General features: G+C 44.2%; 1 protein-coding gene across 1 annotated transcript; it reads left to right on the top strand.

The window, feature by feature from the left end:
- The first annotated feature begins 579 nt into the window (after positions 1-579).
- On the top strand, positions 580-21,291 carry Prdm1 (PR/SET domain 1). The gene is made up of 7 exons (XM_004660605.2): positions 580-657; positions 2,227-2,478; positions 8,790-8,909; positions 11,891-12,143; positions 18,196-19,298; positions 19,934-20,062; positions 20,436-21,291. The coding sequence occupies exons 1-7, from the start codon at positions 616-618 to the stop codon at positions 21,009-21,011; spliced, it is 2,475 nt and encodes an 824-aa protein (XP_004660662.1). The 5' UTR covers positions 580-615; the 3' UTR covers positions 21,012-21,291.
- The last annotated feature ends 6,668 nt before the right edge of the window (positions 21,292-27,959 follow it).

Here is a 27,959-nt window from a genome sequence, read left to right as displayed (position 1 = left end):
GGTTTCTTTCATTTCAGGAGAGTTTTCTTCTCTACCCACACCTCCTGCTCCCCCATCCCCCCCCCGACCCCGCCCCTTTACTGTGCCTCGACAGGAAGCTAGACGATCTGGAGTATTTAGAATACAATGCAGCGCTAGTGAACGTGGACGGCGAGCGCCTGCAAAGGGAAGTCCAGAGAAGCCAATGTTGAAATGCACGCGCGCCGAGGGCGGGAGGCGGGAGGAGGGAGGCGCGGCGGCGGCGGCGCTCCGCGGGAAAGCCCTGCGCCCCGCGCGCCCGCCCGCCCGCCGGCCCCGCAGGTATGGCCACGCCCCGGCCCGGCAGCTGGTAGGAGTGAATCAGACCAGTGGGTAATGAAATCCGCGGCGGCGGCGGCGGCGGCGGGCGGGGAGCGCGGGGAGGGGAGGGGACGAGCCGGCGGGGTGGCGAGCACAGACAGTGCGGCCGCGACTCCCGGCGCTCCAGTGTCGCCGAGAGGCCCGAGCGGCGCGCAGCACCTGTCCCGCCGGGCGAGCGAGCGGGCGAGCCAGAGCCGGCGCCGGCGCGGGCGCGGGGACCCGGAGGGACGCGGGGCAATGTGGACTTAGGGGGAACGTGAGCGACACTGCTTTCCAATGTTGGATCTTTGCTTGGAAAAACGTGTGGGTACGACCTTGGTAAGGAACTTGATTTTATTTTTTAATTTTTCAATCTGATTTGAAAAGTTTTTTTTTCTTTTTATTTTTTTTTCCTCCCTCGTGCTTCTGCTTTAGTTCGCAGAGTACTGTCAAACATTATTATAAGACTTTTTTTTCTCTATGAATCATTAACCCTTTCAGTTCCAGATGTAATAATTGTCAATTCATGGAAATTTCAGAAGTTAGTTAGTTCCTGCCCACCACCCACCCAACCCCTGGCAACAAAGTAACTATTCCGGGTTGGTTTAAGGTTTTGCAATTGTACTCTAGTTTAACATTTCATTTGTCATCAGGGGCCCTACGTGTTGGCACTAAGTAAAGATAAGATAGTTTAAGTTGTAACCCAGTTAAAGGCAACTTCACATCTTCTTGCCAGAGCATCACAGTTAGGGAAGACTCGGGAAAATGTAAAAAATCACTCCTAGGGACTCTCGCGGCGCTGTGTTTACATTTCAACCAGCGCGTGTTCATTACATGGAGATAGTACCCCATGGTCGCAGTTTTTCTTGAACAGGTCTGGGAGGGAACACGTTTGGAAGGTTGTTTACCTTTTTTCCCCCACCTTTTTTTTTTGTCTTTGGGAAGCACTTTTTCCGAGTGTGAGTGCTTGAAGCCTGTTCTTTAAGGTCTCCTGTATTTGTTCTAACTTCAGTTACAGTAAACTGTGGCACATCAGTGACTTCTGGGAATCTGTACAACTTCAGATTTAAATGGAAAGAGCTATTTGTAGCTGAGGGCTCCTAAAGGAATTCTCTTCAGGGAATTCTATTGAACAGTTTTAGGTTTGGGTTTTTTTTTTTATTATTATTATTCTTTTTTTCTTTTTCCTATGTGGCTGGAGAAGCCCAGATCCGGAGCGCGGGCGGGCGCTCTCCCCTTACCACTGGTGCCCGCCCGCGCTCCGCTCGCTGTGGTCCAGGGCGCGGGCGGCGCAGGGATGCTGCGGGCGGGCGGGATGCTGCTGCGGGCGGGATGCGGCCCCTCGCGGCGGCCCGGGGCTGGGCGCCCGAGCGGGTTGTTTTGAAAGTTGTTTCTTCGCTGGGAGCTGGTGGGAAAGTTCGGACTTCCCAGTTTGGAAAAAGGCAAGGCTGGGTTCCGCTCCTGCCCCACACGCGCTTTCCATTTTTAGCTTCATTCAGAGGCAGACGGAGCTCCTTCCTCTTCCTCCCCTTGTTTGTGACACTTCTCTGAGGCAGCTTTTCCACAGCTCCGAGGGTCTGGCGGCCATGACCCCAGGCGCTCTGCGACACAAGACACTGCAGTGCCCACCACTGCGTCTCCCTGCCACCCGGAGGGTCGGAAGTAGCTCTTCTTCGTCCCAAGAGGTTGCCACGATCCTTTTTTTCCAAAGCCCAGGACTTGGATTTTAAACCCAACCTTCTTCAAGACAGTCTACCTTACACGGCGGCGGCGGCGGTGGCGTTTGGCCCTTGCTCAACTGTTCAAACCCTGCATCTGCTTTGAAAGTCTACAGACTCCAGCATTAGTCATAGCCTCTCCGAGAACGGCAGGACAATGGGGATTAAAGGCCTTTCCCTTCTCTTCCAGGCTGCCCCCAAGTGTAGCTCTACCAGCGCCGTGCAGTCTCCTGGGTTGGCAGTGGGCACTGAGGAGACCATGAAAATGGACATGGAGGATGCTGACATGACTCTGTGGACTGAGGCCGAGTTTGAAGAGAAGTGTACGTACATCGTGAACGACCACCCCTGGGATGCTGGAGCCGATGGAGGGACTTCTGTTCAGGCAGAGGCATCCTTACCAAGAAATCTGCTTTTCAAGTATGCCGCCAACAGCAAAGAGGTAAGCTTGCCTTTATTGCTGAAAACTGTCCTGGCACCTTGGTGCCAACTACACTCCCTCCTCGCCCTTGAGGGGAGTCTGTCTCCCAGAACCCTGAAGGTCTCTACACATTGGCAGATATTGATGCCTCTCCTCACTTCTTCCATTGCTTTCTCTTTTGAGTTCCTTCCACACTAATTAGTAAACAGTTAAATCTTTTGGCAAATTGACACGTCTTGGAAAAGCCTACTTGCAACAGTAGGTGGGCACCATTGAGACTGTGCTTCCAGAAAACTGCCACAAAAATTCATTGTACACATTAACTTTTCAAGGAGAACGTATTTTCTTAGAAGAGAATGTTTTTCTTTTTTCCTGTCTCCCTTTGTTCATTAGACAGCTTTTTAATGAGCCAGGTTTATTAGCTGGGTTTCTAAAATTATTCTCAAAACCTTGGCATGTTTATGAACTGAAGTGATGGTATAAACCAAAAAGAGGGTCACGTAAAAGTGTCCTCCTTTGGGGTGACTTCACTAACCACTGTTTATCTGCCCCAGCTCCTTTGCTCTGGCTGGGCTGGCGGGCCTATTCCTTATTGGCCTCTGAAGTGGGTACACTCTCTGTTGTTTCAAAGGGGCTGAACACCTAAACTTGGAATGAGCAACTGATTTGTGTTTACCCTTTTATATCACAATTATAGCTAGGCGTGATGTTTGGCTGTGAAAGAACTCCCAGAACCACCTCTTGTTTTGAGAATTCAGCCAATGTAGTCGCTCACTCTCCCTGATCTGCTGGGGGCTGAGTGGAAGGAATCTAGCCTTTAGCTGACTCCCCTCCATCACCATTACCACTGTCAGCCCTGTTGCTGCGCTCGGAAAGCAGTGTGTTGTAAGAATCCCGGATTTGCTGGCGGCAGTGTTCATACAGCCATGTCAAATCACTTTCCCCCTTCTTCCCTAAGGAACAACATTTGAAGGAATCCGGGAGTCTGTTTGGGAAACACTTTGTCTCTTTCCTGTTTGTGTGTCTGAGTTCACTGTTTGTGGTGGAGAGGGGGGGGGACACACAGTTTATATCAAATTAACTAGAGCAATTCTATTCTGAGTTTCACTAAGGGTCATCAACTTTTGTTTTCCTGTGGGAGAATGGTGTTAGAATTTATAAAAAGCAAAATTTAAATTGTATTGAATAAGACTATTACCAAAAACTTAACCCCAGAGGTCGGCCTTAATTATACCTCTTCCTGAAAGCAATTCTCCTCTTATTAGAACGCCTCTTAGTATGTGGCCCTTGGAGTCAGCACAGCATTTGTTTGGGTATGTAAGGTTGGAGTATGGCTTTAAAAGGTACAGTGTGTTTTGCTGCATCAGATCTGACTAAACCTTGGTCTGCTCGTGAGGTTCACTTCTGTCCTCTGCAGCCCACTGGGACACAAATAAAGCTCCCCACTCTGAGACATATTTGCCTTTTTATCCTTCCGTGTTCTTCTCAGTTCAGCTCTTAAGTTTTTTCAGTTTTCGTCATTTGACTGAAAAATCATAGCCCAGTCAAGTTATGCTCTTAGATCATTTAGTTCAAGGTTCAGAGAGATATAGTCACTTGCCCAAAGGCTATAGTTAAAGCCAGGCGCAGGAGGACTGGGAGCAAAGTTCTTCTGACTTCTCCAAATGCTTCTAGATCATGCTGCACTGGCCCCTCTTGGTGTCACTGTGGTTTTAGGTATCAGTCTTAACATGTTTCACACCCATCCTTTATGCAGCTGACTTGGTATTTTTGCCTCTGAATGTTTGACTTTCTACTTCAGCATGTTAAGGAATCAAAGACAGTTATCCATGCTTCTGAAGGGGGTCCTTCATAACACGTTTTTTAAAATCCTGTTTCCCCATCTTTTATGTAACTGAAACACTTGAATGGGTGGGGGTAGCACCTCTTCAGTCCCTAATCACTGAAGCAACCAGGGAACAAAACGGAATAGCTACTACCTGAAGCTGTCTCTTGTTTTGAACCTTGAGATAGCTTCCTTGAAGTGGTGAGAGAGGGTAGTGGAGCTGAGCCGCTGAGGGTGTGATAGCTGCGAAGCCCTTCCAGGACAGAAGCTTTTAGGACGGATGAAATGTTACATTGTCATTCACTTAGCTCTGTAAATCCTATGAGCTCTGGAAATAGGGAAGTCTGTCTATGTGTAGTTTTTAGTTCTGCCTGATTTATCTTGCTCTTGAAATGTTTTCATAGCAAAAGATGGTACTTGATGTACTCTGTGCTAACATCCTGGGGAATTTTTTTTTAACAAGATCATTTTTCATTATGAATTTGTGCAGTGTGTCAGCACCTTTAGATTTTCTTGGTTTAAAAACAAAATACACACCCCATCTTTCTGATCTTAACTTTGCTTTATAGATTTGGCTTGGAACCACCCTGCACCTTTCATGAGACTTCTTACTTCCTATTTCCAGAACTCAAACCAAATATAGACATCCTATTCAAAACATTTGTAACTTTTTAACTGATGAGTTACTCTTTTGTGGGGATTTTCCTCTCAGCCTCATGAAATGATCTTCTACACGTACTTGACTACAAAAAAAATCAACGTCCCATTTGTCATTCAGAAGCAGTGCCTCCGTAGGTTTCTGCTGTCAGCTGAGGTTGCTTGTCCTCAAGGGGCACTGTGGCTCTTCGGTGAATCTCTCCTGAGTGCTGACAAATATCAGGCAGATCATGGAGACTTACTCAATATCTATTCTAATTGAAGGCCATCTGTAAAAGATGTTACCATAACATGCAATTCCACCTTCCAACTCTTTTATTTAGGAGTTGATGTAGCAAAGCATTTCCTTTAACATGTGAAGGAAACCTTCCCCAAACACCACTGTTAAAATTGAGGTGAACTATAAATTGATAGTCTTGGTTCACTACAGAGTTCTAGGCCTTTTGATAGAGATTCCATTTAAAGTGGTATTTTAGTCGAATGAATCATTATTGTTGAGTGGGACTCTGGAAGGGGAAAGGGATAGCTAGGAATAAAATCTTAATGAAATTTGAGGTAAGGATGCTCAGGACCTGCAGAGTGTTACTGCTCAAAATACCCCTGCTTTCTATGTGGACTTGCCTAGTCTCTAAAGGAGCGGTTTGCTCTTAAAACAAACAAGCAAACTAACCTATATTATTGTCGGACTTTGGTTGGGCGCTCCCTTTCAACTCATCTTGAGCTGTAAAAATCTTCATTTTATAAAGTTGAAAAGAAGCCCTGGTTTTTGTCTGCAGGCTGCAGATAGTGTGTGTTCTGTAGCTGAGGCCACTGACAGAGACAGATGTGCCTAGGTGGCATAAGGGTCTGCTCAGCACAAAAAGCAAGTGTGAGGGGCTTCTGCGAGCGTAGGCCCCGCAAGCCCAACATCCTGTCCCTGATGAAAGGCACACAGCAGCAGATCCCTAAGCAATAATTCTTTAGGACCCTGGTCAGTTCCAGTGAAGTTTCCTTCCTGAGTTAGGTGAGCACTTTCCTAATTAGTCCTTCTATCATTGTGAAATTCAAAGCACACACAAGGTTCCTCTGTAATTGGTGGCTTCACAGAGAGAATAATGGGATTGACTAGGATAGTCCTCTGATCTTTTAGGACTGTAGCTTGGTTTTCTACTTTCCATTAAGAACAACCTTGATTCCTATTCCCATCCGAAAAGTACCTACCTAAGCACCGTAATACCAGAACTGCAGCTTTCATCTCTTCTTCAAACACTACCTCAGGCATGGATTTGAAATGAAGGTGTTATTGTGTGTTATTAGCGTGCTGAACTTGGAGTGAATATAGTAGTACACACACACGCACATCTCCCAGGCTAGCCTGGGAAAGGCAGATATTCTCCAACCTTCCAAGGGCCAGAAATTACCAATGTGCACTACCACACCTAGTGATTGACAGATGGTTAATAAGCTATAGGATTCCCTTCACCCCTCAAAATTGTCATTTTGTCTCTATTTATCCATAGGTGTTAGTTTATGTGTACTAGCCATTTAGAATGTTAGCATTCTGTCTCATTGGTGAAGCTCTTTAACTATGTCGGACTTGGATTTTCATACACAACTCTTCCACTGCCTGTCTTCCTATCCACCACCCCTTATTCTTCAACTTGAGGCCTTACTGATTGCCCAGGTTCGCCAGCCTTCCACTTCAGCTTCCAGAGGAGCTGGGATTCCAGGCCATGCCTGACAGCTCTCATGGCTTTCCTGTCAATTGCATTTGTGAAGTTGGAGGCCGCAGGTACTTCCAATACTGATGTATGTCTTCTCCAGTAACTGGCCTATAGTTTTGTTTTATAGATAGCTTATACATAACTTCTCCCACATTCCCTTGTTGTAGGGACAAGATTCTAGTTGATAAGAAAATATGTATTTTCTTAGTGTAATAAGATTAATAGCTGAAATTGAAGAGGCCCATTCTGTAAAATAATGACAATTTGGAAGGAAAACTGTGAACTTGATGTAATGCTCCTTGTTAGTCAGGCTCTGACTCCTAGTCTGCAAGAGACTGTAATTTAAAACAAAGTTGATAAACCAGTTGAGTACCTTGCTTAAAATTACTGCTTTAAAGTGGATATGTTGAAAATATCAGCTGCTAATTATTGGCTCACCAACAAATGGCATTATTTGTTTTGCCTGTTTGTCATTTTAATATTAGGGAATCATAACTCAAATGTGAAGGTCTAATGATTTGTGTGTCATAGAATTTGGGTACATTCGTTTTCCAAGTTAATTAAGTTCAATAATGTCTAAAACATCAAGCGGCTGAACAGTAAGGGGGCCACTAAAGCTCTGAGTATCTATTTTTTTATCGCAAAGTTCTCTGTCCTGGACTGCTTCTGCCCAGTAGTTTGTGCTGCTAGCCAGTACTGCTAATGATGAACTGATCTTGAAAGGACAGATAGATGTAAATGAAGGCATAGGAAGAGGAGATGAAATGAACATCTGCTTTTTTCAGACCTTGGCCAGAAAGTCATAGAGGACCAAAAATAACATCCTTAACTCACCAACCTTGTTTCAACTTGTGTTGAGTATAGAAACTTTTTTCCTGTCTTCCTAGTCTTGACTATGCTCTATTAGCTTGTACATGAAATAGTAAAATTTTAAAAATAATTGGCTGATAAGAAATTTACATGAGAAAAACTGGCTTCTCTCCAACCATGTAGGCATGCTAAATCCATATTAGACTGAGGCTTAAATTCTTGGTAAAACTTAATAAGGTACCAGTGTGTGTCATAAAGAAAATCTTGGATTTCACTGTGAACAGTCTAAGCTCTCATTGATTCACATATCTGAGCCTGAAATTTCAGGTACACAAAATTATACAGGAAACATCAGGGACAATAATAAAAGTGGAAAAATATTAATATCTTTGGCCTCACCCTTTGTTCACTTCAGTAAAATATTCAACAAGTCATTTGGAGGCTGTTTTGAACCAGATGAAAGTTAAAATGGGAAAGTGAGAAAATAAAAACCCAGACTATACCTATGAAATGCTATAAAGGACTACTCGCAGAGTTCTTTTGAATAGGGGTAAAGTGCTTTCTGGTTCATGGTTGATGATTTCTTTTAATCCCCTCAAAGAAACTTAAGATCAAGGAAGAACTGGCCATGTTAATATGTTTCTTTTATAAGGCCCTTCAGAGTCTAAATGCACGATGCCTTCAGTCAGATCTGAGAACCCACAGCTCTCCTCCATACAAATTCCATTTCAAAGAGTGACTTTGACCACAGTTGAGTAGATGTTAGAGAAAAACGCAGTTACTGAAAGATGTTTCTTCTGTTAAGAGACCTTACAGGCTATGAGGGGGAGGGGGGAAACCTCATCTGGAATGAAAAAAAAAACCCATAATGTGTTTGGTTTCTGGTTCCTATGGCCTCTGTGGAACAACCAAAGAGCATTATTTTGGTTTTTGAGGTTAAAACTGTTTGATTCCCCTCAAGCACACTATGTTTATGGTTTGAGGGAGAATGAGAATTAGGAAACTAGGAGAAGGGAAGGAATGATCTAATATTAACCATCAAATTCTGCTGTCTTATTCTCTTAGAGCAGAAATGGTTATCTTTTCTGATCTTATAACAGGAAAAGTAATAATAAAAAGAAAAAAATAACCTCAATCACTGGAGAATAACCCCCTGGACTATTTTAATGCTTGATTATTTGCTCAGCTCTGAGGCACTAACAGATGATCTTTGCCTTTGGTGAAGTTTGCTGTTAATTGTGTGGACATAAGTAGGCCTATCTTCCATTGTTGATTAGGGATACTCCCCTGACAGTTTAATTCACTGAATGCAATGATATCATGTTTTATCCGTTCAGGTGATTGGAGTGGTTAGCAAGGAGTACATCCCAAAAGGAACACGGTTTGGACCTCTGATAGGTGAAATCTACACTAATGACACAGTTCCCAAGAATGCCAACAGGAAATATTTTTGGCGGGTAAGTAAAGAAACATTGTCAAGGCTTTTCAGTACTGGGGTAGAAAAACAAAACTTATACAGAGCAGAAAACATGGAATTCTGAGATGAAATTGGTTGAATCAATGTTTGGCCTAGAAATACAAGCTATAGGTGGCTAGTGGTGGAGATTATGGACTGTACGTGAATCTTGAATTGTGCAACTCACTACAGCTTTGTGATGAAAGGAAACAGTTTGCTATTCACTTCAAGGGTAGGTTCATTTGCATTCCTCTGCAAGGGAGTAGTAATGAGTCAGTGAGCCTTAGATTTCACCCCTTTTTGATTTCTTGCTGAGTTAACTTTAGTTGAATGGAAGAGTTATTATAAATGAATGATTCTGAAGAGAAATGGGTCGAAAATAGTTAAGAATGGAGAAGAACCCCACCCTATTTAAATCCATCTATGCCAGAAAAAATTACAATTGACTAAGTTACCCCTATAGTATACGGAAAATACACACAATCATAAGTTTTGCTAGAATATTTTTTTAAAAACACCGGAATGTTAGTTTTCTTCACAAGAGAACAAGGTGATTCTTATATAAATTTAATAAGTAGTGTTTTGTACACTTATATGAAATGAAAGTTATCTGAATTCTTTGAAGAATCAGCTGATGGTAATAACCCAAACTGGGTGATGTTTGCTTTGGCTCATATTTTTGCCTAAATTCCTCATATCTTTTGGAGAAGTGTCATTAAAGACTTCTGTTCAGGAATTACTAAGCACCTATTCCTAAGAGATTTTTCTTTTTAAATCCAAGCAATTTTGTGTTTACAAAAATTCATTTTACTAATTCTCAAGTGAAAGAAAATTAATTCCATGTTTATTGAGAATTGTGTGTTTTCAGTTTTTAACTGGTAATTACATAGAATGGAAATATATTAACTATATGACTTAATAGTGGAAAAATAATAAAGGCATTTTTGTCTTTATTACCAATAAGCTCTTCTCAGGTGTGAGTCATAGAGATATACTATTCTTGGCATCAAAAGGTATGAATTAATGACAATCTGGCATATGTCATTGATTTGTGGTCATTTGAAAGGAGAAAAAACAGGCAATACATACCTAAGCATCACTCATGGGGCGGGGACCGTCTCTGTTAAAGATTCACTGAAAATAACTTGAGAGATGTACCTTGGGAGAATTTATTTCAATTAGTTGTACACATGTGAAGAATATTGTAGGAGATAACCCTTCACATGTTAAAAAGCATTCTGATTTTGCTGGGAGAAATATGAACATCTGTTGTAAGGAAAGAAAAAGTTTCATGCAAATTACACAGTCAACGAGATGTTCAAGTTGAGGAATCAGTCACATTTCTTGTAACTGTACTATGAGTCAGCACGTTTTTAATCTTCTTGATAATAGATGGAAATGCATTGAGGAGACAGGCGGCAGCATTCATTTTGCGTATGTGCTTTTTTTTATGTGGGGAGGTTCTTGTGACTTCATGGCATCCACAGGACTGATTTTAAATGAGGAGACAGTAAATTGTAGTCCGTGGAAAGCTGACTGGAATCCGAATACCTGTAGCTTTAGAAAGCAGTTTCCGCCCTAGCAGAGAGTGCAAGAGTGATGGAACCTCATGTTCCTGGAAGTTTGCACATCAGAGTAAACAAACTTGAAAACCCCTCTTGATAGCTGAATTCACCCAGTCTTGTTCCATTTTCTCTTAACAAAATACACCGCAAAAGCTCTCACAAGCTGCTTTGATGAAGCCACATGTATTTCCCCCTTCACAATTTACAGGAAGTTACTCTTAAAAGAAAGTGATTCTGGTGTTTACTGCCTGTGTTAAAGGGACAGAGTTCCTTTTTGTTTCTGATGACATTTGAACACAACAGCACCAATCTGTAGGCTATCATAGTCGCTGTGTGACTAAGGATAGAGCAATAGCCTGCTGTCCTGTTAGAGTACAATCTCTGCCACTTGGAGACAGGAGTTACAGATGACCAGGTATGACTGTATGGATAAGGAAAAGGAAAGCTCTTGGGTCTGGACAGAGAGGGACTTTCTGTGGGAGAATAAGGAGTGTGCTTGTCACTTGTTCCAGTAAGTGTGTAGCTCTTGATTTTTCCCTGTTCTTAACCCTGTCTCTTTCCCGAGTGCCCAGTACATCTGTTAGCCAGAGGTAGCGTTGCTGGAGGACAGACTTTCTTTATGTGCTGCCTTTGAAGGAACTTCGCACTTCTTCTGCTTCCTAAAGCCCTAACTCATTGCTCTTTTAGCCAGCCGCCTCACAGATAAGGGGAGCTCTCTTCCCTCCTCGGGCTGGCAGGAGAAGCACAAGAGGAAAAGTGACTCTTCCGTGCACTGCCAAACTGGCCTCTGTGCCCATGGCTCCCTTTGTTGCGGCAGGTGAAGTTCACCTTTGCCCCACCCAGTGCTTCCACAAAAAGGCAGGGTTCCTCAACAAGTGTCACCGGAGCACTGGTGGGTTGGGGGTGGAGGATGTTTGCATAGTCAGAGCCCCAGGCGGGGGTGTAGAGAAAGGCAAGTCCAGAGGCCCTCAAAAAGGCTGAGATGCAGTTTGAGTCCTGGGCCAGCTCGGCTACCCAGTGACTCAAAGCCCTAAAGGCCAGCACGGTCGGAACTAAAGGGAAGAGGTGCCCATTCACTGCTGTAGCAAAAGTGGTTCTGTGGTGGTTTCATAGGTCTGAAGCTGTGCCTTCAATGATACTGTGTTTCGTTCTTCTGCTGTTTTCTCCCAAACGTGAAAAGATGCTAAACCTGAAATGGAAAAGGTGTCAGACAAAGTGTGTCTTACCTGTTTCCATCCTCCTTCCTGCTGATTCAAAATGACTCCTGTCAAACCCAGCATTTCATTTTCTAACTAGGCAATGGGGGCAGGATCATACATGTCGCTTGCCCGTGTTTTCTCTGACAGGTGTTGGGGATGGTTTCCACGACTTGGTGCTCACCCGCTTTCTCATCTCACATGTATTCTCTCTGGGACAGATCTATTCCCGAGGGGAACTCCACCACTTCATTGATGGCTTCGACGAGGAGAAGAGCAACTGGATGCGCTACGTGAACCCTGCGCACTCTGCCCGGGAGCAGAGCCTGGCTGCGTGTCAGAACGGAATGAACATCTACTTCTATACCATTAAGCCCATCCCTGCCAACCAGGAACTTCTTGTGTGGTATTGTCGGGACTTTGCTGAAAGACTCCACTACCCTTATCCTGGAGAGCTCACGGTGATGAATCTCAGTAAGTGGATTACAGACAAGAATAAAATTAAAAATAAAAATAAAAATAAACTAAAAATGTCAGTAATGTCAGCTCTGGCCTATGAGCTAATAACATGTTGTTTAATTATAAGGCTTCATCTGTTGGACTAAGTAGGTGGCTTAAACTAGAGACAAGGAAGAAGAAAACATTTTTTTAGTCCCAATTCCTTATTTTGAAACTTTATTATCTTAAAATAATGAACATTGTGAGTTACTTTGAATGTTGAGTTCAGAAAGTTTTAGGAAGAAATAGGTATTTGCAATTTTAACTTGTGCAAAAAGGGTGGCTGGGGTCCTAATAGGAATTGATCCAGATGTGATTAACATGCCAGCTAGAGTCCCTTATTGGTATCTGTTTATCTACTTAAAGTGGGCATTGAATGGTTGTGGAGACGTACATGAGAACCTAAAGTCATGGTCTGATGTTGAAGATGATTTCGAGAAAAACACTTGTCAGAATTTTTTCAACTATTCTAAATGAATAACACTAAAGATTTTATATCTTAGCTTCCTTCCTTATGGTAAAATGAATTAATCTGACCTCTTGATCAGTATTACGGTAACCACCTACTACTATCTTGAACAGATTCTCAGTTCCTTCGGTTTATAAGCTTTTACTTTTTTATCGGGTTAAAACTGCTGTCATGACCTCTCTCTACAAAGGGCTCTTTTATTTTAGTCATCCTCAAGTAGTCTTTATGGATAATTTAAAAATTGATATACAGGGCTAGAGAGATGGCTTAGCGGTTAAGGCACTGACCTTTGAAGCTAAGGGCCCAGGTTCAACTCAGAACCCATTTAAGCCAGATGCACATGGTGATGCATGCATCTGGAGTTGGTTTGCAGTGGTTTAGAGGCTCTGGCATGCCCATTCTCTCTCTCTCCCACCCCCAAATAAATAAATAAATTTAAAAATAATTGATAAATAATTATGATTGTTTGTTCTGGGCTATACTGCTGAATTTTATAACATTTTTTGAAAATGAGCTTTTGACTCAAAAATTAAAACTACTGAAATTTTTAAACTTTTTATTTTGATTTCAAATTTAAGGAAACATTTTGAAAAAAGAATTTCCTTTTACCTAATTTTTTTTGTTTGTTTTGAGGTAGGGTCTCACTGTAGCCCATGTTGACTTGAAATTCACTCTGTAGCTTCAGGTTGGCCTTGAATTCACAGTGATCCTCCTACTTCATACTCTCGAACATTGGTATTAAAGACCATGGGGTATATGTGTATGTTTTCAAGGTAGGGTCTTGCTATAGTCCAAGCTGACCTGAAATTCACTGTGTAGTCTCAGAGTAAAGTCAAACTCATGGAAATCCTCCTACCTTTGCCTCCCGAGTCCTGGGATTAAATGTGTGTACCACCATGCCTAGCTGGCCCCAATTTTCAATATGCTATCTCATTTGTTTTTTCTGAAACCTGAATTTAGTTCACACTTTTTTAATCTTTGGGACATTTGAAATAAGTATTAATTTTATCATAATTAATTTTGCTACAAGTTGGAATTTTGCCTTCAACTTTAGGACCAGCTAACAAACCACTTACCTACCCTAGTTACACTCAAGCTGCCTAGCTCTCTAGAGTTCATTCCACTGTTCAGAGTCTCAGGACTATATTTGCAGTTTTCTGAAAATGTGAAGTTTCAACATCTTGCCCACATTGTAAGATTGGTGTCCAGGGCCCTTAACACAGCTTAGTGTGTTTGGGGGAGAACTGGCTTCTGACATGAGCATGGTGGGTATGGTCTATTCTGATCAAAGGTGGTAGGTAGCTCCTCTCCCTGGGCCTCCTACTTCTCTGAGACTATGACATGTCCCCTAGAACCAAACGCATCTGGTGCCATTTTGACATCTAGATGCACCTGGCCCAACACTATGGGCTGATGATCAAAGGCACAAAGACATGGTTTAGTTCTAATGGAATTTACACTCTTCTTATTAAGATTCCCTCCCCCCCCCAAAAAAGAAGCCAGCCTTGGTGACACACACCTTTAATCCCAGCACTCTGGAGGCAGAGGTGGGAGGATCTCTGTGAGTTCAAGGCCACCTGAGTCTACATAGTGAATTCAAGGTCAGCCTGGGCTAGAGTGAGACCCTACCTTGAGAAACCATCCCCCCCCCCAAAAAAAAAGATTTTTCACGCACGAGAGTACTGTGATTTGATCATAATCCCATTCCATATTGGAACGTACATTCTACCAGGACATCAACTGGGCAGATAAGCTGCTGGCCTCTTATGTTCCAGGCATAGAAAGCCACTTCCTGAGATCCATCATTTGTGGAATCAGAGACAGCTCTTGGGGTGGTATGTGTGTGGGTTTAAAGATTAAGTCTACTAGAGTGACACATATACCCCTCCTTCAAAACAACCATGAAGAAACCTATCTGTACACTTCTTCATCCTATGCCAGTGACAGAAAAGTTAAAAGACCTAATATTTTTATTCCCTCAATGAAAGGGATTTTTTTACACTATGATTTAAGCTTTTTTGGTTTGCTTGTTTGAGACTGGGTGTCATGTAGCCCAGGCAGACCCCAAACTCAATATGTAACCAAGAATGGCCATGAACTCCTGATCCCCCTGCTTTCGCCTCCCAAGTGCTGGGATTACAGGTGTGTGCCACCATGCCTGGCCCAAGTGTTTCTCGCTGTTGTTGAGAGGCAACTTCCCCACATACTGTGGAATGATGCCTTTGTCCCTGCAAGAGGTCCTTCTCTGACTTTTGCCGTTTTTCTAAGTAGTGGGTCAGCATGTGCCAGTCCCCCTCCTTCCTCCCATAGGTAGACAAGACTGGGATTAACAATAGGCAGTCACACCAGAAGCCTACCGCCGATTGTGAAACCTGTTAGCTCAGGTGTGGCCGCTGATGATTGAGACTCTGATCAGGAAAATTTCCACTATTTCATCAGGCCTAATAGGAGGATTGTGTGTCCACGGTGAGTTGTCCTGGGTTCCATACTGAATGCGCGGCAGCGGCCTGTGCCCCAGGAGGACCTCTGTTGTGGTGAGGACTGAGAGAAGGAATAAAGAGTAAATGACAGAAAGAAAGTGGCCAGAACTTTTTAAAAAAGAAAAGATGGGCCAGGCATGGTGGTGCACACCTTTAATCCCAGCACTCTAGAGTCTAGAGTCCAAGGTAGGAGGGTTGCCATGAGTTCGAGGCCAGCCTGAGACTACATAGTGAATTCCAGGTCAGCCTGGACTAGAGCAAGACCCCACTTGCGGGGGGGGGGGGAATGGAAAAGGACTATTAAATTCAGCTCCTACTGCCCCCAATTTCTTGGTACTTTTTTGCTATATATCTAAGTAACCCATCTAGAAAACAATTGACCAAATTATAGACTTCTAAATGTTAATCTGCATTCTCAGTTTCAGTTGAAAACCGACTTTGTTTTGCTCCTGCAGCACTTCCAGGTTCTTGCTTGCAGTCTTCAGGGTTCTTATTATAGATCGAAAATGTGAGTCGGCATAATTAAGCCATTCAGAGCCCTCGGAGTCAGTTCACTCTTGAAATGACTCCGTCCGCCTACAGCCATTTAAGATTTAAGAACAAAAACACATCTTGATTTTTCTTTTTCATGTTAACTTGAGCTTTTGCTGAGTGCGAGAGTCAGAAATGACACCAGCTTCCCTGATTACTCAGCTGCTGAAGGATGGATTTTTAAAAGTGTACCTTCACATGGAGTCCAGAATCTCCAACTATAGAATCTTCTTCCGAGACACTCACATTTGGCTGGAATATTCTTTTAGCATAAGATGCCTGCTTCACTGAAGTTGGAGATGACACACGTTTATTAGACAAGAATTTTGCACTGAACATGAAAGTTTTTCCTTTTGTTTGTATGTTGACCCAATCATGAGCTTTGCCTCCCTTCAATAAGTGAATTAAATTAAGGTGCTTGCAAAGAACACGTGACTTAATGTGGGGCAGTGCTGGGAGTGAACCTACATCCTTATGCTCAGGACTTTAATTTGCTGAGTTTTAAAGCTATGTGAGTATTGAGGCCACTGAACAAAGTATGAGACTTAGATGTAATTTCTAACATTAAAATGGTACAAACTTAACAGGGTAGTTTTCCTTCCTTCCTTCTTTCTTTCTCTCCCCCCCCCTCCCCCCGGTCTTTCTTTCTTTCTTTCTTTCTTTCTTTCTTTCTTTCTTTCTTTCTTTTTCTTTTCTTTTCTTTTCTTTTCTTTTCTTTTCTTTTCTTTTCTTTTCTTTTCTTTTCTTTTCTTTTCTTTTCTTTTCTTCCTTTCTTTCCCAGGTAAACTTCCAAAGCCATTCTCTTTTCACCCCTGGTAAATTCTTTCCTGTGGCTGTGAGATGCCTTGCCTATCAGTTTTCCAGCTTCCTTGTCTTTCTCTTCCTTTACCATTTCAGCTTTAAAAAACAAAAGTGACAATTTGAACTTCCTGACTGCTGGGCCTCACTGAAAGACTGATACTGGCCCGATAAGGGGATATTTATTTTGGTTTAGTGGCTTGAGAAATCGCTCTCCCTCAGCAAGCTTTCCATCACTGCCCCATCAGCATCTTCCCTGATAGTGTTGTCCACTGTGTTTATTCTGGGGCTCTGCCTGCCCAGGAGTAAATGATAACAGCCGGCAGGAGATAACGACCTCTGAGGGGCTTTCCAAGAGGATCGAATCCCTCCAGCCTGTCAGCCTGGAGAATGGATTTGAAGGGTAGTTCTGGAGTTCTTTAGACCTATCAGGTGGCAATGCTGAAGTTCCTTCTCTGTTGAGCCAAGCAGGCTGTTTTATAAGACAATAAAGGATACTTGTACAATGGCTTCAACATCATCCCCAAACTGCCCTGTGTTCCATGCAGAGGCCGAGAGCCTGGCTTCCATCACCTACTGCTGATACCCTCATTCTACCCCAGGGCAGGTGTTCTTGATGGGTGAGCACCCCAGGAACCAGGGCCGTAGCATCACACTAGCATCTGATGTGTTATCTTTGGTCAAGGAAGGTTTTGGGTTACCCCTTCCTGAATAGTGTTTTTCTATAGGCTTCATCAGACCTGTGCAATAGGGCTGGCCAGGTATGGATAGTCTGGGATCCTCCTGCTCTCTCTGGGAGTAAATGCTTTCCTCATATCTGCCTCTGTTTTCTTTGGTGCTGTAAGTAATTGAACTGGCTCAGGAAGTACCTGTTGTGGTTTGGCAGAGGTGACAGTCAAACCTCGTGATTCCAAGAGACAGCTCAGAGAGCCTGGTTAGACCAGAACGTTGGTGAAATGCTGCTTGCGTTGCCAGCCCATGGCCACCAAGGAGTGGACACCCATGTCATTAACCTAGGTGGCATAGGCAGCTTGAATGGGGTTTGATCAAGTTCACATTAAACAAGAATCAAATTGAAAATTGATGACGGTTTATTACTTGAAACAGTCTTAATCTTTCACATCTAGTTTGCAGCATGTGCCGATTTCCTCTTGGCAAACTGTGAACATCAGAATGACTTTTATTAACCTGTGACAACCTCCCACCCCAGTGTTTTTCCACCCCATCTTAATAAATGCTATCTTGTTCTAGCTTGAGTAGCACTTTTCTATCAGAAAGTTTGTACTAATGGAAACAAGACCATCCAAAAGGTGCTGTTTGCCTGGCATGCTGGCACACGCCTTTAATCCCAGCACCCAGTGGGCTGAGGTAGGAGGATCACTTTGAGTTCAAGGCCAGCCTGAGATTACATAGTAAATTCCATCCAGGTCTGCCTGGGCTGGAGCAAGACCCTACCTCAAAAAAAAATAACAAAGAAAAAAAAAAAAAACACAATGGTGCTGTTCACAGGGTGGAGGCCGTCATTGTTGTCCTGTTGCCCTGGAGGAAATGGAGCCAGGCTGCTGAGTGGGTGGCCCGAGCCCTCTGGAGTGCGAGGCAGAGGCGTTTCCCGCCAGGTGTCTGTCCTTTGTGTTGCCAGCTGCTGCTCAGGGTTTCTTGAGGAAGGAGCTCCCCCGGCTCCCATTCCATGATTTCACTCCAGCTCTCCGCAGCCCTGTGACTGACTGACCTGCCCTCTGCTTTATTTCAGCACAAACTCAGAGCAACCCAAAGCAACCGAGCGCTGAGAAACATGAACTCAACCCAAAGCATGTCCCAAAGAGAGAGTACAGCGTGAAAGAGATCCTGCGCCTGGACTCCAACCCCTGCAAAGGGAAGGACTTGTACCGTTCTAACATTTCACCCCTCCCTGCAGAAAAGGACATGGACAGCTTTAGAAAAAATGGGAGCCCCGACGTGCCCTTCTACCCCAGGGTTGTTTACCCCATCCGGGCACCTCTGCCCGAGGACTTTTTGAAAGCATCCCTGGGGTATGGGATGGAGAGACCCACTTACATTACTCACTCCCCGCTCCCGTCTTCCACAACCCCAAGTCCCTCGGCAAGAAGCAGCCCCGAGCAGAGCCTCAAGAGCTGCAGTCCGCATGGCAGCCCGGGGAACACAGTGTCACCCCTGGCCCCGGGCCCCCAAGAACACCGGGACTCCTACACCTACTTAAACGTGCCCTATGGCACCGAGGGTCTGGGCTCCTACCCTGGCTACGCACCTGCTGCTCCCCATCTCCCACCCGCTTTCATCCCCTCTTACAATGCTCACTACCCCAAGTTCCTGCTGCCCCCCTACGGCATGAATTGTAATGGCTTGAGCAACGTCAATGGCATCAGCAACTTCGGCCTCTTCCCCAGGCTGTACCCTGTCTACAGTAACCTCCTCAGCGGGGGCAACCTGCCTCACCCCGTGCTGCACCCGCCTTCCCTCCCCGGCTCTCTTCCCTCGGATGGAGCCCGGAGGCTGCTTCCGCCCGAGCATCCCAGAGAGGTGCTGGTGCCAGCCCCCCACAGTGCCTTTTCCCTCGCGGGGGCCGCCGCCAGCATGAAGGACAAGACCTGCAGCCCCACCAGTGGGTCTCCGACCGCGGGGACGGCGGCCACATCAGAACACGTGGTACAACCCAAAGCTACCTCAGCGGTGATGGCGGCTCCCGGCGGCGACGAGGCCATGAATCTCATTAAAAACAAGAGAAACATGACAGGCTACAAGACCCTGCCCTACCCACTGAAGAAACAGAACGGCAAGATCAAGTATGAGTGCAATGTCTGCTCCAAGACCTTCGGCCAGCTCTCTAATCTAAAGGTAGGCCTCCAGACGGCGGTGTGCTCAGTTGGCCATGGGGTTATATATAAGACCCCATTCCAGCAACATGAATGGGCTTGGGTCTGGGCCCTGTCCATTCTGCTTTGGGCACTTCTGGCCCTGTGGCTTCAAACAAGTTTCGTACCCCAAGAATGAAAATGTAGGGCTTTAGGGCTGGAGAGATTGCTCAGTGGTTAAGGCACTTGCCTACAAAGCCTAAGGACGGGAGTTTGATTCCCCAGGACCCAAGTAAAGCCAGATGCATAGCGTGGTGCATGCATCTGGCGTTCATTTGCAGTGGCCAGAGGCCCTGGTGTGCCCATTCTGTCTATCTGTGTGTGTGTGTCTCTCTCTCCTCCTCCCCTCCCCTCCCCTTGCAAATAAATAAGATATTAAAGAAAATGTATGGTTTAGGCTAGATCATTGTGATGTCCTTGCTAGTCCCTGTGATTGTTCTTCTACCTCAAGCAAAAGAGAGCATTCTGACTACTCTGAGGCTTGACTTGTTCTCTTCAACATAGTCTTGGTGCTTTTTCAAACAGTGCTTGCATCATGCACACCTGGGTCATGAAGCAGGCTCTTGGGTGGTCGGTCTCGCCTCCACAGCAGAACTAACCCACGTGGCTCGTTCACAGGTCCACCTGAGAGTGCACAGCGGAGAACGGCCTTTCAAATGCCAGACTTGCAACAAGGGTTTTACCCAGCTCGCCCACCTGCAGAAACACTACCTGGTACATACAGGAGAAAAGCCACATGAGTGCCAGGTGGGTCGTGTTTTCTGGATAGAACTTCTCATCTTTGTAGAGATTACCCATAGAATTCCCCTCCCATCCCACGTAGCTTGTAGTGTGAACAGCACAAGAGCTCTGCCTCGCCGCAGGCTGCCGTGGTGTGCTCTGTGGCTAAAAGTGTGGTAATGACACAGCCAGCTTCCAATGGGTGGGAACATAGCAGGGGATAAATAGCTTGTGAGCTGGATGCCTTCATCCACTGTTTGCTCACCATTCCCTGGATACTGCGGGGAGACTGCAGGCCTCCCCGGTTGTTGGGTGTGGGCTTGTCAGCCTGCCCCTCCCATTGGCAACTCTTAACCTTCCAGTCTTCCTGTCTCTTCACTGCCCCCTGTCCACACTGTAGGTCTGCCACAAGAGATTTAGCAGCACCAGCAATCTCAAAACCCATCTGCGACTGCACTCTGGAGAAAAGCCGTATCAGTGCAAGGTGTGCCCTGCCAAGTTCACCCAGTTTGTGCACCTGAAGCTGCACAAGCGGCTCCATACCCGGGAGCGGCCCCACAAGTGTGCCCAGTGCCGCAAGAGCTACATCCATCTCTGCAGCCTCAGGGTCCACCTGAACGGTAACTGCCCTGCCGCCCCGGGCCCGGGGCTGCCCTCGGAGGACCTGGCCCGAATCAATGAAGAGATCGAGAAGTTTGACATCAGTGACAATGCCGACCGGCTTGAGGACGTGGAGGACAACATCGACGTGACCTCGGTGGTAGAGAAGGAAATTCTGGCTATGGTTAGGAAAGAGAAAGAAGAAACTGGTCTGAAAGTGTCTTTGCAAAGAAACATGGGGAACGGACTCCTGTCCTCGGGGTGCGGCCTCTATGAGTCCTCAGACCTGGCCCTCATGAAGTTGCCTCCCAGCAATCCACTACCTCTGGTGCCTGTAAGGGTCAAACAAGAAACCGTCGAGCCGACGGATCCTTAACATTGTCAGAAAGCAAGTGTTCTGCTTTGTTTCTTAAGTTATGACTTGGCAAGTCAGGGTGCCTGTAGCAAATTGCTTGTACACGATTCCAGATCTGCATCACTCTCCTGACGGCAGAGACTTCCCCTTCGCCTCTCTGGAATTGAAGAAGGATTCCAAAGTTACCAAAATCTCAGGGCATAAACGAGGCAAAGACTCTCTATATATATACATATATACATATTATATATACTTATTTACACCCTTGTCTATATATTTGAGCCTGTGTATTTTAAATATTTGTGTGGGTATGTTTGCATAGCTTTCCTTTTACTAAGACTATTGCCTAGCCATAATTATTTTTTCAATGATAATCCTTCATAATTTATTACACAGTTTATCTTTCAAAAAGCAATAATTAAAAAAAGTTTACAATGACTGGAAAGATTCTTTGTAATTTGAATATAAATGTTGTATTCTTGTCTAGTGGCCATTCTTTGTAGATAATTTCTGCACATCTGTTTAAGTACCTAAGATTTCATAGACAAACATGTGACTTCAGTCAACTTATATAATAATGGCTTGAAAATGAGGTTTTGGTATTGCCAAAGTTTCATAGTAGATATATTAACACATAGGATCATATCGTTTGAACAACGTTATATCACTTGGGGGTATGTGTGCAGAATTGCCCAGCAATAACTTAAGTAAAAAAAACAAGAAAAGGAGTCTTTTATGGTTCCGTTGGTAATTCCCGCCACCACCCCCTCCATTACCAAAATGGTGGTAGGAAGGCTTTGACCAACCTGTCTCTCCAAAAATGTAGGGTTGTCTCATCCCCAATGTCATATGACCATTTCACGTGGCCACATGACGTCTGCATCCCAGTGTATTGTCTGAAAATGTGAAGAGGAAGAAAAAAATTCCTTGTTTTATAAAACCACTGCAAATCTGTCCTGCAGCAGATGGTTTCATGTACGTGAAGTTTAGGGCTTTGAGTTTGGGTGTCGTTTGGTTAGATTCTGTTTTGTTTTGTTTTCCAATGTCAAAATTGCACAAAGGTGGTGCTCTACCAGGAAGGATTTGATGTAGATAGGGTTGGGCCATGCTTAAAAACAAACAAACGGGTATTTTGGTCATCTTAGTTTTAAAGCGGGTAATGAACATTCCTATCCCCAACACATCAATTGTATTTTTGCTGTAAAGCTCAAGATTTTCTCAGTATTTGTGTTTGTGCATTTTATAGTTAATTTAATAGAAGATGAAAGGGCATTGCAAAGTTGTTCAACAACAGTTACCTCATTGAATGTGTCCAGTAGTGCAGGAAGTGATGTCTTCTCTCATGATTTGCTACTCTGGAGGAGAAACTGAGCAGTTATGCTCCCAAAAGATAGACGGGTCATTCTATCTTTTACTCTGCTAAGCCCAAAGATTACCTGTTGGCGTTCAAGGTGTAGCAAAGAGTGATATCTATTTATAAGTCTATTTATACCACTATACCTTGTGTGTGTGTATATATATATATATATTTATAACCACTTACATTGTGAGCCAAGCCATGTAAAAGAACCTACTTTTCTAAGAGCAAAAGAACCAATTTCTGAGACTTTGCTTAAAACTTGATGAGCTCACTATCACATGGTGCACCCTTGCCTAATTACCAGGGACCTGGAGGGCCTTGGTGCAGAGGTAAGGACCATGTAGCAAATAGGGAGAAAGATACATCATTTGGGTTTTTTAATGAGCATCTGAGACAGCTGGTTTTGCCACCACAGTATGTCAGTCAGGTCACAGAAATAAAACTCATTGTTCTCTACCAACTATGTTTTCTTGCTTACTTCTCCTTCCTTCCTGAATACAAACCCATCACTCTCCAGTCTATTTTCCATGCTCAGCATTGAGTTCACTTTAACTACTATCAACTTGAACAGAGAAAATCATCAGGTCATCCAGGGAAACCCAAGAGCCTTACTGGTCTGTTGCTGTAACTAAGGACCAAACCTAACAGGGCTGACATTGACACCAAATAAGTTTCACTTCCAATGAGCAGGGTTCCTTCCCTCCTGTGCGTGCTGTGCAGCCGGAGGGTTTTCACAGAGACTTCTTGCTTCTCTTACCAACTCTCCTTTCCTCTCAGGCCTCTTACATGTGAATGTTGAGCCCACAATCAACAGTGGTTTTATTATTGTTGTTTTTTTCCCCTCAAAAAGTTAAAACTGACCAAAGTTATTGGCTTTTTACTTTGCTAGAACAACAAACTATCGTATGTTTACGTACTGGTTTACATTGTTATTTATGTGCAAATTGTCAAAATGTAAATTAAATACAAATGTTCATGCTTTACCAATGTGTGTCTAGTGTCTCTTGCTGTCCTATCCCTATCATGAGGTGGTCCCAGACTACATTTTGAACATGACAGTTTTGGCTTTTCTGTTCTGGTTTGGTTTTGTTTGATGTGCTTTTTTTTTTTTTTTTTTTTGTATTGGGTTTTTTTGGGGGTGGGTAGGTTTTCAAAGTAGGGTCTTGTTCTAACTCAGGATGACCTGGAATTCACTACATATTCTCAGGATGGCCTCAAACTCATGGCAATCCACCTCCCGAGTGTTGGGATTAAAGGCATGCGCCCCCATGCCCAGCTCCATTTTGAATATGAAACAATTTGCTTCTCCCTGCCCCCACCCATGCCATCAGCAAAGATGCCTTGTTTCAGGCCACCTTGGTCCATTGTAATAGAGAGCCAGGGTGCAGCACTGATACTCATAGCTCTCAGAACTGTATAGTTTTTATTAGGAACTGCAAACATGTTCAAAGAAAGGCGCTATAAGCAGTGGCCAACGAGTGGAAGATCTGTTAGCTTTTGCTGGACTTTGTTTTGTTGATCTACATGGAGTGGTGAGGAAGACTGGATCCATTCAGAAGTGGCTTACTGGACGCTGGCCTCAAGTGGGTGAAGGTCCCTGGGAAGCTGGGACCAGGGACACTGCCTGTTGGTGACACCAATGTTACTTCAACAGCTAATGTAACATATGCCACAACTTTTTTCCATCCACAACTTAACTTTGCTACTGGTGTGTTTAAAGTGAATTTCCAGAAAGATGATTTTATCAGATCATGGGCATTATCAGTGTGAATCCCAAGGATCATGGTAGCATGGCCCTAGTCTCCGAGGGTTGTATGAGGGGAGTGAAACCACTTGGAGGCTCCAAAACCAACCTGCCCCCAAGAGAAGGCACAGAGAATATAAGATCCTCTCCATTAGGAGATAAGGAGAGACTACTGAAAGGGGATGCTGTTCTGTGTGGGGAAAATAATGTAAAAGCCCTTTATAAGTAGTTTTCATGGTTTCATGCTACCTGCATATTAAGAAAATAGTGTATCTGACGGGCTGGAGAGATGGCTTAGCGGTTAAGCGCTTGCCTGTGAAGCCTAAGGACCCCGGTTCGAGGCTCGGTTCCCCAGGTCCCACGTTAGCCAGATGCACAAGGGGGTGCACACGTCTGGAGTTCATTTGCAGAGGCTGGAAGCCCTGGCGCGCCCATTCTCTCTCTCCCTCTATCTGTCTTTCTCTCTATGTCTGTCGCTCTCAAATAAATAAATAAAAAGAAAATAGTGTATCTGACATCTGGGTGCTCAAAACTGCTCTATGTCTGTGCCAAGAATTTGAAATGCTGCCAACATGTAAGTGGAGTTTTTAAAAAATAATAAATAAGCCAGGTGTGATGGCACACACCTTTAATCCCAGCACTCGGGAGGCAGAGGTAGGAGGATTGCCATGAGTTCGAGGCCACCCTGAGACTCCAGGTCAGCCTGGGCTAGAGTGAGACCCTACCTCAAAAAAAAAAAAGCCAAAAAATAAATAATAAGTAAAAAGAAAACAATGGAGGAATAACTTAGCGGTTAAGGCGTTTGCCTGCAAAGCCAAAGGACCCTGGTTCGATTCCCTAGGACCCATGTTAGCCAGATGCACAAGGGGAGGCGCACATCTGGAGTTTGTTTGCAGTGGCTGGAGGCCCTGATGTGCCCATTCTTTCTCTGTCCCTCTTTGTCAAATAAATAAAAATAAAATATTAAAAAGACAGATCTCATCATAATCATGCCAAAAAGGTATTGGGTATACTCCAAAGTGCTACAGAGCCATTTTGTGGTAATAGTTTTTTGTTTTGTTTTGATTTTAAACAGAGCCCAGTAAGATCCAGTGTTGTGATTGAGAGCATCAACCTTGTCTTCTTGAGAATTACTTATCTTGGGAACACGGCGCATTTAGATATGGCTATTTGAGGAAACATGCCATGGATATAGACTATTCAGCGGAAACCCAAGTCCACCAGCCAGAGTCCACACTGTTGCACTGTGGCATTACACAGCTGCTTATGGTGTAAAATCTAGACTAGTCACTGTCTTCTGAATTTTTTTCTTTTTTCTTTTTTTTTTAGTTTTTTGAGGTAGGGTCTCACTCTGGCTCAGGCTGATCTGGAATTCACTATGGAGTCTCAGGGTGGCCTCGAACTCACAGTGATCCTCCTACCTCTGCCTCCCGAGTGCTGGGATTAAAGGCGTGAGCCACCACGCCCGGCCTGAATTTTTTTTCTTAATTAAATCAAAGCTTTATACAGAAGTGGTGAGTCAAATTCTCTGCCATAAGACAATATGCTGACCATGCCTCACCAGAGGAGTTGGTGAGAACATTTCTGTCTTCTTCCCTTGGGAGAAATGAAATCAATTTAGGATGTGTAAGTTGGTATAACTGAGGTTATTCATAACTCTGTGTGTGTGTGTGTGTGTACACGTGCAAATGCATAGCCTTCTCTACAAGAAGAGGCCAGAACAGAAGAGTAATGGTAATAAGCAGCACGTGGGCATGGGGAAGGTCAATAATATAAAACCGGGCTGCCACGTGGTCGAGAGAGAGAGGCTGCCACCCAGAGCGGGCAGCTGGGAGCAGTGATGAAGGAGAAAGTCAGAATGTCTCATCCCACCAGTTCAGAAGAAGCTTGTTTCCTTTGAAAAGAAACCAGGAGCTCTTTTTCCATAGCATATCTATTTCATTAACTTCCATTCAGGAGACACCAGACCGCTCTGAGCATTGACTTCCTTTATGGAGTCCCTTCTGGGTGAACATTGGCTATAATAAGTGTTTCTGGACCCATGGAGAAGTGTCTTATCACATCCCTCATCAAGCCTCAAGACCTCAGAAACCCCCAAGTCCATCTGCTTGAATTGCTGCTGACAGCCAGCTTCTTAAATAAGTGAGAAGCAATTTTAATCTCAATACAGTCTTAATCATGTGATTCAGGCAAAAATTGCAGCAAGATTCCAAAAGGTTATTTTTAACTAAGTTTATGCAAATTCTCCACTGGCCAGTTTCACAGAACACTATAAACTAACAAACCCTCTCCTACTTTGCTTTCTTCTAGGTTTGGCAAGTACTACAGTTGGCCATGAATGTGTTACCTGCTCTCTGAACGTAGCCATCTTGTAGTTTTCCTCTACCTCCCCCCTCAAGAAAGAAAGAGGAAGTGATAGTTAAGTACCATTGGGTAATTTGAGTAAGAAATTCTTCAGTGTGCTACAAAACCGTCTTATTTTCATGAGCTGGTAGGAAAACTCCCCATCTCCAGGCATCTGAAGAATTTACCTGGGGATAATGGCACCCGGCTGTTCTTCATTGTGAGTAAGAGCAGAGCATAGAAAATGAAATTAGCAGACAACAAAGCTTAATTCCAGGAGACTAACTACTTTGAAGGGTTCATTGCCAGGGCGGAGGAAAAGTCTCCTTGCTTGTGAGGCTCCGGAAAGTGTGGCTGGCTTGAAAGCAGGGGAGCAAACCCAAGATAACCTGGCAAGTCCTAGGCCTACAATGCACGTGCCCCCGTCAGCCTGACGTGCCAGCCTGTGCCTGGAATAAGACAGAAACAGGGCTTCCGTTAGAACCTTGTTTTAACTTTGATGTTCCCGTGGCCTCTATGGAAATGCTGTGTACATAAACAAATACATATAGACAAGAAAGCCTAATTCTGAGGGAGAGCCCACGATGTTGTGAAATGAACTTTGCTGTATATTTTGGGAGCTATTTAAAAAGACATTCTCCATTGAAGATTGCAGGGATTCTCAAGGGAGATAGGAAATGAGGCATCCACCTGGCTTAGCACTGGCAGCTTGTGCAATTATTATTTACAAGTGTGTCCAACCTTTTGCCATTGCGACATGGCATTGTCATTTCTTTCTATAAAGTTCCCATTCAAGAACCACATAATCGGCGCCCCCCCCCCCCATACACACACACACAATGACTGACTCCATAGTGAATGTCAGCAATTCCTCTAAGGGAATGAAGGAAATAATATACCCACACTTGATGTATCCATACAAAGTTTCAACTTAGTAAAAATAAATTTATATATATATATATATATATATATATATACATACATATATATATATATATATATATATATATATATATCTCCAAATAATCCAGTTACAAAAAAATCACAAAAACTTCATAAGATTAGTTTTGTGCTCTGCTCATGCATAACTATCCTGCGCTAGAAGCGGGCTACACATCAGCTTCCCCTGAGAACAGTTCGCACTCACACAGACAAAGCTGGGAGACTCCCCGGTTTCCTTGTCTATGGAACCCTGTTTTGTCGGCCCAGTTATAGTAGCAGTAACCTGGTGGATATGTGCTGAAACACTAGCTAAGGACCAAGAATGGGGTCACTTAACCCCATCTCCACTCTTTGAGCCCCTATTCTGGAAAATGCAGTGCACCCAAGTTCTAGTCCTGGTTCTGCCCCTCGCTGACAGTGTCCCCTCACCCCCACACCCCCACCCACTGCTCCTTAAAACGAAGAGTCAGTCCTGCGGCGACACACCCTCACTGTGCTCTGATTCCATCATTTTCTCTCATTTCCCTTTGATGTGTTGTCCTTGGATTCTGGCTGTCCAGATAGTTGTAATTTAAAGAGC

The sequence above is a fragment of the Jaculus jaculus genome, chromosome 7 (genome assembly GCF_020740685.1).
Source record: "Jaculus jaculus isolate mJacJac1 chromosome 7, mJacJac1.mat.Y.cur, whole genome shotgun sequence".
Lineage (NCBI taxonomy): Eukaryota > Metazoa > Chordata > Mammalia > Rodentia > Dipodidae > Jaculus > Jaculus jaculus.
Note: the sequence above shows the minus strand (reverse complement) of the source record. Positions and strands in the feature narration are given on the sequence as shown.

Bases quoted from the DNA above. Each gene is read 5' to 3' on its own strand.
- Prdm1 (XM_004660605.2), top strand. From the start codon at position 616: ATGTTGGATCTTTGCTTGGAAAAACGTGTGGGTACGACCTTG. The intron at 19,299-19,933 runs GTAGGCCTCCAG...GCTCGTTCACAG, and splicing joins GCCAGCTCTCTAATCTAAAG to GTCCACCTGAGAGTGCACAG. The intron at 20,063-20,435 runs GTGGGTCGTGTT...TCCACACTGTAG, and splicing joins AAAAGCCACATGAGTGCCAG to GTCTGCCACAAGAGATTTAG.